This window comes from Anopheles marshallii, chromosome 2 (assembly GCF_943734725.1).
Source record: "Anopheles marshallii chromosome 2, idAnoMarsDA_429_01, whole genome shotgun sequence".
NCBI classification, from domain to species: domain Eukaryota; kingdom Metazoa; phylum Arthropoda; class Insecta; order Diptera; family Culicidae; genus Anopheles; species Anopheles marshallii.
This window is the reverse complement of record NC_071326.1, coordinates 33,330,550-33,344,304: the sequence shown is the minus strand read 5'-3', so window position 1 is coordinate 33,344,304 and position 13,755 is coordinate 33,330,550. Positions and strand designations below refer to the sequence as shown.

Genomic DNA, 13,755 nt, shown 5'->3' with positions numbered 1-13,755 from the left:
GAGGTGAAAGTGAAATAAACCGGAACCATCGAAACCCTTCACCCTGCCTGCCCAGCGAACGGTTAACTAACATAAACGCATGTCTCAAGGCGTACACACCGTCAAGTGCGGCTAATTATCTTATCTTTCTTTGGCTCTATCTCACTCTTTCTACCCGGACATTAATGAAAAGCACCCTGTCGTTCCGGAAGCAAACCTACCGCGGCCCTGTAGAAGGCAGTGAAATCATCTCCATCCACGTTTTCCACCTAACAAATAAAGAAAACGAAAGAGATGGGGGGAAAAAACAAACGGAAGAAAACACCCGCCGAAGGAAAAACTTACCCGGAACCGTACCGTTACGCTGTATCAATTCCACCCATGCTCCAAATGGATTTGCGGTTGAATTTTAAGTGCTGGTTTCTCAAGCATCTTCCCCGGGATTGATTGTTCCGCTTTACCCTTTGTCCCTTTACCTTTGGGAGAAAAGGCTTTCAACCATTTTTTGCCTTAGCCCTATCCTTCAACGCAATGAGTTTAATTCCCGGAATCTATCTTGATGATACACTAAATGGTTTGACTTCATTACACCGGAGTGTGCCTCCATGTTTATCTTTTCAAGTAGAGCATACGCCACCAATGTGTGTGTGTGCTTGTGAGTGTGAGGGGAGGGGGTCGAATGTTACATGGCGAAAGCGTATAAATTGTGATTAACTTGAAGACGTTTATTTCAATGGCTTAGCGGTTCTTAGTCTAGGAGCTACCGTTTTATGGCATTAGATACTTACACACAGTACGACAACAACGTACCAAAAGAGGGAACGAAGCAAAAGAAGCTTTTAGCTTCATGAGGTAAGCACTTCAATTAAATGGGATAAAAAATTGGATGAGATTGAAGCAACGACAAAAAAAAACAGGGAAAGGATTAGCTACACCTTTACGAATTCCAGGAATGGTTTTAGCATGCGAATCGGATTTTGCCTATTGCTGGCACCACATGTACGCTTCCCGGAACATCGACATCCAGGGCGACGCATTTTTGTACGGGAAGTCCATCGTCACGTACGGCCATTGCCACATCTGTACACATCGCTCCGGATGGGGCATGATGGCTAGATGGCGCCCGTCAGGTGAGCAAACACCCGCAATGCCCAGCTCACTACCGTTCGGGTTCATCGGGTACAGTTCGGTTGGGTTACCGGCGTCGTCCACGTACTGCAGCGTAACGCACTGGCTCATCTGCAACCGGTCACGGGTCGCCTCGCTGCGGTACGAGAACCGTCCTTCAGCGTGTGCAACCCAGCATCCGAGCACGCTTCCTGCCAAACGGCGCAACATGATCGAACGGCTCGCGGGAACTCGCAACGTAACCCAGCGGCTTTCGAATTTCTCCGACCGATTGCCGACCAGAACAATTTCCGGTACGTTGCCAACGGACGGCACCGCAACGAGTCCCGTTTCGACCCAACCGATCAGTCCCATCAGCTGACAACCGTTGCACACACCGAGCGAGAACGTATCCTTGCGCTGACGGAAATGTTCAAACTGGGGTGCGATCGTGTCGTTGTACTGGATGCAGGCGGCCCATCCCTTCGCTGAACCAAGCGTATCGGCGTAGCTGAATCCACCTAGAAGCAGAATGTTGAAAAGAGTTAGTTATTGAAACGGCTTCTTCGATTCGGGCGACAAAACTTACCGGGGAAAACAATACCACGGTAGCGGTCGAGCGTGGTACGACCCTGCAGCAGATCGTTCATCACCACATCGTGCACCTCGAAACCGGCACTGAACAGGGCAGCCGCCATTTCGCGATCGCCGTTGGTTCCTTCCTCGCGAATCAGGGCCACCTTCGGACCGGTTGCGCTCAGCTTCAGGTCGGCATACACCGTGTCGGGATTGAAGCTGACGTTGTAATGTGGTCCCGTACGACGCTCAATGCCGGTGTACTCTTCGACCGCACTTGCCTTTGCCTTCTGTAGCTTTTCAATCTCGAAGCTGGTCGATTCCCAGCGGTTGAACAGATTGAACAGACAGTCCTGCAACAGCAACACCTTCGCACCGCTACGAACCGTCACGGACTGTCGCGAATGCAGATCGGCCACGGCAACGCCACGACCCACAGTGTAGCATGGAACGGTAGCTTTGCGGAATGCGTCCAGTACGGTGGTAGCGTGTTGCTGCTGCACTTCCAGCACCCAGCCACATTCCTCTGCAAAGAGCACACGGATGGCGGACGCTTCCATGTTGGAGGGATCAGCCGAGGTAAGTAGTTGTTCCAGATTTATCTCAACCGAAGTCAAACCGGCGAAAGCCATCTCCAGCAACGTCGTGATTAGCCCTCCGTCGCTACAATCGTGTCCGGACAGCAACAGTCCCTTGCGCAACAGTTCCTGCGTCACGTTGAATGCATTCTTCAAACACTCGGCGTTGCTCACATCTGGGCAATCGCCACCAAGCTTTCCGTAACACTGTGCCAACACGGACCCACCTAGACGGAAACGCAACCCTTCAACCGCTACGTACAGCAGCGTTGTATCCGTTCCTAGTGAAGCCGCCTTCAGATCGGGCGTTACTTTCAACGTCACATCCGGGCAAGGCGCGTATGTGGATACGACGAGCGTACCAGGACTGACGACCGTTTTACCATTCACTCGCGCCGCCATCGATAGCGAATCCTTACCACCGTCGATCGCAATCTGCAGTTGGCTCATTAGCTCACACATCGCTTCACATGCATCGACCAGCTTGGCACCTTCGCCGGGCACCTTTGCTGCCCACATCCAGTTGCCCGAGCACTTCACATCCGCCAGCTCGCTAATGGCAACGAACACCAGATTGGAAAGGGCTTCCGCTACCGTCATACGGGCCGCCTTCGCCGGATCGACCAGACCCTTGATTGGTTGGGCACCGATTGACGTTGCAATGCCTTCGCGGGCAAAGTGTGATACAGCGACCAGCCCAAAATCGGCCAGGGGTGTGTGTAGTGGTCCAACGCACTGCTGTTGAGCAATTAATCCTGTCACCGAACGATCAACCTTGTTCGTCAGGTAGCGTTTGCTTCCAACGGTAGCAGCAGAAAGGACAAGATTCAACGCTTCTGCGAGCTTCACATTTGCCGTAAGCTGGAACTCATCCAACCGTTCGTTCATGTGTTGCAAACGGAATTCCTTCTGAGGCATCTTGCCTAGTACGTGATCGAGATGCATATCGAACGGTACGTGCGAAAGCTCCTGTGTACACTTCGTACGGTCGGCAAACTTGTCTGCAGCGCCATCGAATTCTCCCTCCAGCAGCGTCACATACCCAGTACCGGTGACCTGACCCACGAACGAAACTGGACATCTTTCACGATCGCAGATGCGCTGCAGCAGATCGCGATCACGTGCATCCAACAGGACGGCATTATTCTCCTGATATTCTGCACCCCACAGTTCCAGCGTCGAGATGGTTGGATCGCCGAGTTGAAACGCCTTGGAGAATATCACTGCACCGGCACAACCCGGCTCGACAAGTTCCTTCAGCACGTTACAGTTACCACCGGCACCCTGGTCGTGGATGGCCAGGATCGGATTACGATCGCCCAACTCGATGCAGGCACGCACTACGCGGTTCAGCTTATTTTCCATCTCTGCATCGCCACGCTGAACGGCGTTAAAGTCCAACTCCGTGTTTGTGCTGTCGCCCTGCACCTCAACTGAACTGGCCGCACCACCACCGACTCCGATGCGGTACACTGGACCACCGATCTTAGCCAGCAACATGCCTGTAGGAGAAATATAATGAATATGGTTCATATATATTCGTAAACCTAAGACCAGAAGCCTTTCGAAAATCTCCCGTAGGGATGCAATAACACTAGTTATATTATTATTATAGCATTTGAAGGATGCTTACCTTTCTTGGGATCCTTTTTGTCTACCAGCACTGAATCCATCGTACCGACACCTCCGCTAAACATGATCGGTTTTACGTACTCCTTTCGCTGTCCATCCGACTGCACCGTACCATAAGAAATGGCAAAGCCACAGATCACCGGTTCACCGAACTTGTTACCATAATCCGATGCACCATCGCTCGCCTCTATCAACACCTTCAATGGCCGTGCGAAAGATCCCGGATAATCCTGTTCACTCTCGTACGGTTGCTTCTGGCCGGGAATGTTTAGCATACCCACACAGTAACCCGCCGTACCGGCAATCGGTAATCCACCACGACCAATGCTCTGGACATCGCGCAACCGACCACCGGTACCAGTGGTTGCTCCACTGAACGGTGACACCGCCGTAGGCATGTTGTGCGTTTCGGCCGTAAAGATCAGATCAGACTGCACCGATCGCTGTACAAACTTGCCGGGACCATCGAAACAGGACGCACGGAGCGCTGTATACTGGTATCCCTTGATGGCGCTACTGTTGTCACTAAACTTGACCGTGTTGTTCGGGTTCGTATGATGCTGCGTGTCACAGATCATCTCAATTAGCGACTGTTTCTTTGGTTTTCCATCGACAGTAATTTTTCCCTTAAAAAACCAATGTCGCGAATGTTCGCTGTTGCACTGCGCACAATCGAACAGCTCCACATTCGTCGGGTTACGCTTGAGCACCTTCACGAACAAGTTGGTGTAGTACTCCAGATCCCACTCGTCAAATGCGAGCCCTGTAATGAATAAGGGAAACATTTAGACCTCCATCGAAACAAACACGCTAAACGTTAAACCAACCATTTTTCACATTTATCTCTTCCAGTGCCCGACGACCCTGTTCTAGCAGTGGGACAAAATACCAATCCTCCTTCGATCGTGACACCGTCTCGTAGAAATCGTTAACGGGAATGTTTCGTTCCGTGTATTGGCATTGCGTCATGGGATCGTGAAGCGAGGGCAGAAGGGAAGAAACAATTCCCATCTCATCCTTGCCAACCGGTCCGTCTAATCCCACCAGGTACCGGGTGGATACCTCGATACGCTCGATAAACTCAAGCCCCAAATTGTGACAGATACCGACGCTGTTCGTGCTGCTGGCGGTAGAGAAATTGAACCGTGGCCCAATCTCAATCAACACCTGGGTTGGATCGGCGATCAGTCCAGCATTGGCGGACAGCTGATCCACTGTGTCTGATTCCTTCAGAATCCAGTGCAGCTTCGCATCGACATCGGCCGGCAGCAGTTTGTATCGATTGTTCTGCACGTAGAAACATTTCTCCGTCTGTAACGATCGAACACGTGGATTGATCTGGAAACAAATACAAAAAAAAACATTGATGTAGAAAAGCGAAAGCGTTCATTCTGAAAGAAGAAGAGCAATAGGAAGCAGAAACATATTTTTTAAAAACAACACTCCCGTATTTGGCTTATCAGTGACGTTAGCGCAATCATCATCGCTATCCTTATCAAAGTGAGGTCCTGCAACACGAGATCGCTTGCAGCTGCCCGGTTGATAGTCGATCGTACCACAACCGTTGCCGAGCAACAACCTCGATCGAGAATGGGGGTCGGAATTTCGTCCCTCGTAACTGACATAGTTTCTGCGCCAAACACTGATCTTTCTCCGTGCTGTTTGTTTGTTGTTTTTCACTTTCCGTTGGCAAGCTACAAAAACATCGTGGAGCTTGTCTCGTTCCTACGCAATCCAACAGTGCTGTTACAATACGATTATAGTTCATCTCAAAGATCATTAAACAGATGTTTGTTGCCAACTCGTAAAAAGGCGATTTATTCACATGACTATGTTAAGAAATTTAAACAAAACTCTATTTTATTATAGATTTAGCTTAAGTTATAGCAAGAATAAAAGCCCGTAAGCGATCGCTAATTTGCTAACCGAAACAGCTGATTACTGCAGATCAATCACCTTACGCACACATGCATACACAACATGAGATTTTTTTTGGCACTCGAGTTAAACACGTGTGGAAACCGGATTTTATGCTCACGCTTCACTTCCTTCGCGAAAGGCCATCGATCAATGCGCTGTGCCCACCTCACTTGATTATTGCCGCATGCTACACAGCGTCAAAATATCAAGCTGATGATCACTTTAACCAATGCTTGCCAATTTAACACACGATCAACTCGTTGATAGATTGCGCAAAACAAAACACTTACCGCTTTCAATGACTCCAGCAGTGCGTTCGTTTTCGCGGTGGACAATGCGCCAGCAGAATAGTACCGTACAATCGTCATGGTTTGAGTTTCGGTCGGGTGCTGCACGGTTGCGATGAAGATTGAATTCTGAAACGTTTGGATGCTGCGAGTTGATAACGCTTTTAGCGGTTGGTATTTATAAGCTTCCAGCCAGTCGAATTGAAGGAGGCTGGATTCGATCCGCTCCGGGAACGATAGCTCCGCAAGCGGCGAACCCAAGGAGCAATTTTTACCCCGCTACTACCAGTTTCACTGCCTTTTACACCGGTTGACTACACATACTGAGCGGATCTTGGTAAGATATTATTCCTATCCCTTTCGTACATTTTACTGTTCTTTTTGTTCCTTTACCATTTTCTGAGACTTGGTTTTTGTGGTTTACATTGTTGAATCCGTCCCGAGATTTGCATATATTTCATATTTGCATTCGTCCCAATTTTTTTTTTACGGTTTCCCATATATTTTCGCATACAGTTCGGAAAGTAATATTGAAGCCGTACAACCATTCCATTTGTAGCTACACGCTCTTTCACGAATAAATTTGACTGGGTTGAGTAGCCCTGTGTTGCTAGCGGTTCTTACCCCCTCCTCCTTTTGCTTTTGACAGAAGCCAACTGAGCCCAACAAAAGCGACAAAAATTCGTCGTCAAAATTAATAAACCTTGGGGTGCCCTGTAATACGGAATGTATTATAATGTAATAATAATATTCTCCGTTGCTAACGCAAGCCTTACGGGCTCAACAAAATTCATCTTCCATACAAACAAGAGTGACATCATTGATTTGGAATTCAACATTCATTCATTCATTTGAATTCATCATTGATAACCTTGGTTTGTGTGCAGGATACATATTTTCGCGCCCGTTATGCTCGCGATTGCTATGGAGGTTTTTGTTTTTGCCTATTATTTATCCCGTTAAGCGCTTCTCACGGGCTGTCTTAACGAACGCCGCTTAAAACTAATCGAGCTGAATTTTGTTACACGGGAACTTCGGCAACTTCGGCTCCCAAGCGGCGGAGCACGCTCGCAGAGCACGGTCGAAGTGTGCCGACGTTTGACAGCAACTGTGCATTGTAGTGTGTGTGTGCGTATATGGCTGCAAGGGTGCGACGCACACACCGTTGCAACATCTGGAAAACAGCAGGTGTGTGTTGGTAGAAAATGTTATTGTTCTCCGTGCTGTTTGTCCGTGCAGTTCGCAACCGTGCTCAGTGTCGCGATTTTTCATCTCGTTCCAGGGGGAAAGCTACAATGTTGTGAATGAAAATAATCCCAAATACCGCTGCGTGGAAGTGAGAATTAAAACGGGTTTAAGCATTTGATTATACAGAAAACAGTGTTGTTTGTGCTGTGCGGTGAAAGCAGATAAGGCCCCCGAGAAGGTGCACTGCGCGTACGGGGTGATGCATATTGCATCTCATTCCGGGAGATAATACTACACCGAGTGTTTCACGTTTGGTGTTTCGCAAATTTCGCACAATCTCAGTGCAGCGGACGGATTACTGCTCGCGTGTGTATTCCGTCATCCTGGTTCCTATCGACGGTGGCGAACAGCGAATGGTAAGAGAGATACAGACATGAAGGGAGTGTTTTGCTAAACGGGGATTTTGCAACAGATCTGTAGCAACCAGTCTGGTGCAGCTGGTAATCTTTGGTTTGCAACCTAGCGGTTGAAATGCATCGCACCACTCATACCGTGACCTAGTGGAGAAATCGTTGTGCGTGTTCTCTCCATCGCGCTTGACCAGTTATTTTTTAGGTTCGCAACGACCGTATGCAGCAGACTTCAACCATTCACCTTATCCTTGACCGTCGACGGACGTGTGCGAAGGCTAAGCGCTATGGTGGACGGAGGTCGGTTCCGTTTCACTGAACGGATTACTCATCAAAACACCCACCACCGGTGGAACGCACGACCCATTCAGCGCCCACCATCGAGACAAATTTGGAGCTTTCCGAAAACGGCCACTGGCAAAAGTGTGGCGTATTTGGTGTGAAGCGGAAATTCAATTTAACTACGACATGTAATTGCTCCGTCCGTCCGGATTGAGAAGGTTACCGCAGTATCTTGTTGCATCGCACCAATCAGAGCATCTCCCCGAGGGTTTACTACGCTGACGAACGTTATAACCAAATGTCCATAAGCGGCCACAGGGCAGACACTCCAGCATAGGAAGGGGACGAAGGTGTGCAACAGCAGCGAGTGTGTTGAATTTATGGAACCTCCCCGACCACACTTTGTTTCCATACGCCCCTGAACGGCCACCTCGCCCCAAAAACGACGTCTACGGGGTGCAGCTAACCGGAACGACACACACACACACACACAAACGCAAACCATTCGAATGCTCGCGATTACCGGACTGGAATTGTATCACCTCTCAACCACGACGACAGCGACGGCAACGAAGATGTGGTCAACGGCGATCAGGTTCAGCTGGTTTGGCCTCGTTACATTTTATTTTTGCAATAGATGAAATGCAAACCAGTGCGCTGACGATTCTGCACACCGACGCCGGCAAGGAACGGTACGTCCACGCGTCCTTACGGGAAGGATAAGAGCAAAACAAACTCAAGCGAGCCCAATTAGCATCATGGCGTGTAGTGTAAACAAAGCAAACGCACACACACACGCATGCGAAGAAGGTGCGCCTCCCGAAGGGGGTGTTCCATTAATTCACGGGCTAGATTATGAAACTGGTCGGTTGTAAAGCGAGGGGAGAGCCAGCAGCTCGTGGATCACTTGGATGACAGAAATGGGCCAAAATGTTTAACCCTCATCCTAGTTGCTATGCAATACTGTCCTGGCCTACTGCCGATACGATGAAACGATACAGTGATGGGGAGAAAGAATACAATGCGCAGACCCCACCAGCAGTGGACTCCTGCCGTTGGTGTCACACGCGTTCAATTAAATTGATTGGACGAAACAGTTTCTGGCCAGTTGACCATCGAAAGTATGGTTCTAGTAGCTTAGGTTCGATATTCAGTCCATTACAATGCACACATAGCATGTTTCAAAGCGGTTTTAAAAGAAACATTGCCTATTTATACATGTCCTGCTTATTTCTAAGCGTGGACGTAAATTTGGTGATTCTGATTGGAATTGTGAGTGTTTTTTTTCTACTGGGTGCGGCCAACGATCAAATATCAAATTACAAGATGATAAGCGAAAAACAACGTGCTGATAACGTGTTCGTTAAAGGCCTAAAATGTATGATAGTGATGACAGCATGGTACAAAAAGGTAATAATGGTTAAATTGTTTGTGCCTACAGTAGTTGGGAGGTGTTTTTAAATAGTAATGTAACGTTCAGCATTGTTATTGCCTACATTTCTGCTGCCTTACTGACGAATCCCGAATTACTGGTTGAAAATTGTCCTTATCTTTTAAAGCAATTAAACAATGAAGTCACTTTACGATCTTCTCATATTACTAAAGTTGCTCGTCAGGCAGATCGTGTAAAAGGGTAGGGTACAAGGGTAGAATTCGTTATCTTACTATTTTCATATAGGATTTTCTCAGTTTAGTACAGTTTTTTATTGACATTGCATGGCATGCAATCATGATATATAATCAATTTATCTTGCTAAGCTGATCGATTTTCGTATCATTAATTGGTTTCAATAGCATTTTCCAGTGCTGGTTACGTACGATTTTAACAACTCATAGTAGTTTATACGGGTATAGTCCCTTCACACACTCTGTTTACGGTAGAAAAACATTCCTTTAAAAAAAGAAACATGTCTTTAAACATTTACCAGTTGTTGATAAGCATTAGTTTCCTTATGGGTAGCTTTAAAGAACAAAACGTAAGATCACCGGCAAATGACGTTCATTAGACACGAAACCATTGATATTGAAGCACGCATTTCCGACAATTTCGGGTAGCACAAATGATTCAAAAACGAATATTATTTTCGATCCGACGCAATTATTTTTTTTTTTTCAATAGTTAATCAATAGTTCGTTAATTAAACGCACTTATCAATCTAAGGACACTCTATTGATAACTCAAAGACATAATTTGTCGTACTACATTTGTCCAACGCAAACAAACAGTAGAAGAAGTAGAAATCCATACACTTCATCTGCCCTATCCCACCGTCGTACCAAGGGCAAGGCCACAAACGAACGATAATTGTTTGCTGTTTGTTAATTTACGATCGGATGTAGCTTAACTGCACCACCATTTCTCAGAAAACAATCGATCCTTCACCTAATCATTCTCCCCATAGGGTGCTTGGATGAAAACAAACCCCCGGTCGGTGGTACCACAACCATCTTCACAGGGGCACACTGTAACGAAAAGGAAATCACACCGCATCCCGCATCGAAGTAACCAGAAAGTGGAACACAACGCTATCATCAAAACGAAAAACCAAAACAGCTGAGAGTACCGTACGCGGTGGGGAAGGTTCGCGCATCCAACTACGTTAGGTCCCCACCAATTGTGATTTAGGAAACGCCGCGCTACGCATTAGAAGTGGCGTGGGTTGGTTGAAAGTTACTGCAAAACAACAACAGCACACCTGAGTGCATGTTGCACCGCTGCTACCACCGCATCGAACGCCGAACACTCGCCCCCCCGACGCTACCCGATGTGCGGAAAAATCAGTCCAAAGTAAATAAAATCGAAAGTCAGCGAACTTCTCCGGCAGCGACTCGTGCAAGGGTTGATTAGACGTGAACGTTTCCTTCGGACCGTTCGGATTAGGTGCCCGTATGTGTGTGTGTGTGTGTGTGTGTGTGTGTGGGTTGGTATTTTGGTATCGCTCCATACATCCATCCCTTCCATCGCAAACCGAATGCACGCAACAAACGCCACGCAATCGTACCAACGCTGTTAAGGCATTAAAGAGCGTCCAATATTGCGGTCAGTTGCGCGTTAATGGTACACGCGTACGTGCAATTTATGACTCACACATCACCCGCGGACTCACTTTCGATCACCATGCAGCCGAATGGCAACGGTAGTGGGAAAGGGAGAAGATTCACTTTTTAAAGAAACAACGCATACAGTGATAATGGTACCCTGGGGCGTAGGGGATTGAACCATGTGCAGGCGATGTAACCGTGTGGCGTTATCAACATACTAACCGAATTTGTGTCTCTTCTCGCTGTGCATTGCTCTTTCACTTTTCCAGTTGTTGTGCCGTGACATTGCTCAGTGGGAAGGTGGTACTGGGTCCTACTGTTTGGCTCATTGCCTTGCGGACGCTTAAGATTGCGGTAGCTGAGCCGAAAAACCATGGAAGATTACAAATTTCTGTTCAAAGTCGTCCTGGTAGGCAACGCGGGTGTCGGTAAGACCTGCCTGGTGCGAAGATTCACGCAGGGTCTCTTTCCGCCCGGCCAGGGTGCAACGATCGGGGTGGACTTCATGATCAAAACGGTCGAGGTGGACAATCAGAAGATAAAGCTACAAATTTGGGATACCGCCGGCCAGGAGCGGTTTCGATCGATCACGCAAAGCTACTATCGATCCGCATCCGCTCTCATACTCGGTAAATATTGGTTTTGCACCAAATGTATCGTAAGCTAATGCTGCTTTCTCTGTTCTCTGTCCACAGTGTACGACATTAGCTGCCAGCCCACGTTCGATTGCTTGCCGGACTGGTTGCGAGAAATCCAGGAGCACGCAAACTCCAAAGTGCTGAAAATTCTCGTCGGCAACAAGACGGACCGGGACGATCGTGAAATACCGCAGGAGGTAGGTGCTGAATTTGCGAAACAGCACGGCATGTACTTCCTCGAAACGTCCGCGAAACAGGCGGATAATGTGGAGCGACTGTTCTACGACATTGCGGCCGTACTGATTGAGGTAAACACACAGTTGTTTAACGCGCGTCCTCATAGCTAAACCCCGTATTTCTCGTTTCACCATTACAGCAAGCCCGCACGAAAGAGTTTACCTTGCGCAGTGAAACGAGCGTGTTGACGAATCTCTCCCAAAAAACGATCTACCATCCGAGCTGCTGCAGCATCGGCGATCGGAACCATGCCCGTAGCAGTAGCACCAGCGACGCACACTACTCGGACAGTTCCGGTCCGGCTAGCATCAGTAGTAATAGTGGTAATTTTATCACCCAACAGTAAAGCACTGTGCAGAATAACGAATCGGAATCAAAAGATGATGAAACGTAAAGAGCAGGGAAAAAAGCCGCTACCACAAGTACGGAACACCGTCAGGAGATCATCTTTGGAGGGATGTTTGTGTGCGTGTTTTAAAAAAACAATAACCACTGGGTTCGTTCCATGCACAACGCGTCGTCCGGTGCACACAAAAGACATGAGATTTTGCAATGGTACCAAATAGCAGAGGAAAAAACAGGAACCCATTATGTGTGCGGAATGGCTGGGGGTTTGCAACAGGGGATCGAAATCGTTGATGTAAGATTTAAGGTTTTAGACTATGTTCCTGTGTTAATTTTAGCGATAAATAAATAAATTTACAGAAAAAAGGAATGGCGTGCATGTGTGCGAAAAAATTCAAACGTAACGATCATTCGTTTCGTTCCAATCGAATGGTGAGAAACTGCCGCACTGAATCTCACTGAGGATGAACATCACTGAGCAGAAACCCTTAGTGAGAAAACATGCCGCTTGGTGAGAAAACATTGCACACTCATCTCACGTGGCCTTCCTATCTCACTGTGAACTCCCATCGCATCAGTTCGTGCGCAAGTAAATACCAGCTATTGAAGCTAATTTACAAAAAAAAGTTAGAAAAGAAATCAAATTTAACTCTACACGTTTACGCAAAAAACAGTAGTGATTTCAGAAGGTCAACACTTATGAAATCGGCTCAATACTGTAATTATAGTTTAAAATCTCTGTAGAGGACGGAGTATAACACGTTGACAAACACATAAATTCAACTAGAAAATTTAATGGATAGAAATAATTGTACAGCTTATCTGGACACTCTCTTTCACTACGCGGACTCTGGAGTGAAGCTACGGGCACCACAAATTAGAAAGGATGGCATTTCTTTCATAAACACCAGCTACAAATCACCTCACAAGGGAGTAAGTACTATTAACATCTTAGAGTACATTTATTTTCATACAACAATAATGAGCTATAACAGTGCTACACTAACTACAGCGCGTTTGCGAGTACTATTTCATTTACGATTAAAAAAAAACAAATCGGCGAATCGCAAGGGAATCGTGTTTCCCGTCACGAGCACCTCTAAACAAATGTTTTTATTTTTTTCAACTATCCGTGTCGTCCGTTTGTATGTCCTTTCACTACACACACGGCAGCACCAAAGAACCATGAACCTGCCGGATCAGTACCGGTATGCTCGGCACACTATTATAATCTATCGGGTAAGATTTAGGAATGTATACAATTGTTGAAACGCTATTTTATCTACAAATGATCACATTCACCATCATTGGAAGATATCGTTGAGCTGGATTATAGCAGGGAATATAGTACGCTGGTAAGCTGATCATTGTTCTGCAATATTAACGCTACATCAATAGCATTGGTTAAAACTAATTGTATGCTAACTACAGCGAATGTTGATACGCAGACGCGATCGGCACTCTTCTCTATGACGAACGGAGCAAATACTTAGCGTCTCCTTTCTTAGCGACTCTCGTACGCACGCTTTTTTAG

At 47.1% G+C, this 13,755-nt stretch overlaps 2 protein-coding genes across 2 annotated transcripts; one reads left to right on the top strand and one right to left on the bottom strand.

Annotated features, from left to right (window-relative positions):
• Positions 1-960: 960 nt before the first annotated feature.
• LOC128719421 (phosphoribosylformylglycinamidine synthase) lies at positions 961-6,160 on the bottom strand. Its single transcript, XM_053813045.1, has 5 exons — positions 6,083-6,160; positions 4,700-5,210; positions 3,874-4,635; positions 1,676-3,742; positions 961-1,607 (listed from the first exon to the last, which is right to left on the bottom strand). The coding sequence occupies exons 1-5, from the start codon at positions 6,158-6,160 to the stop codon at positions 961-963; spliced, it is 4,065 nt and encodes a 1,354-aa protein (XP_053669020.1).
• A 5,214-nt stretch (positions 6,161-11,374) lies between these two features.
• Positions 11,375-12,222, top strand: LOC128710184 (ras-related protein Rab-30-like). The gene is made up of 3 exons (XM_053805229.1): positions 11,375-11,630; positions 11,697-11,947; positions 12,016-12,222. The coding sequence occupies exons 1-3, from the start codon at positions 11,375-11,377 to the stop codon at positions 12,220-12,222; spliced, it is 714 nt and encodes a 237-aa protein (XP_053661204.1).
• The last annotated feature ends 1,533 nt before the right edge of the window (positions 12,223-13,755 follow it).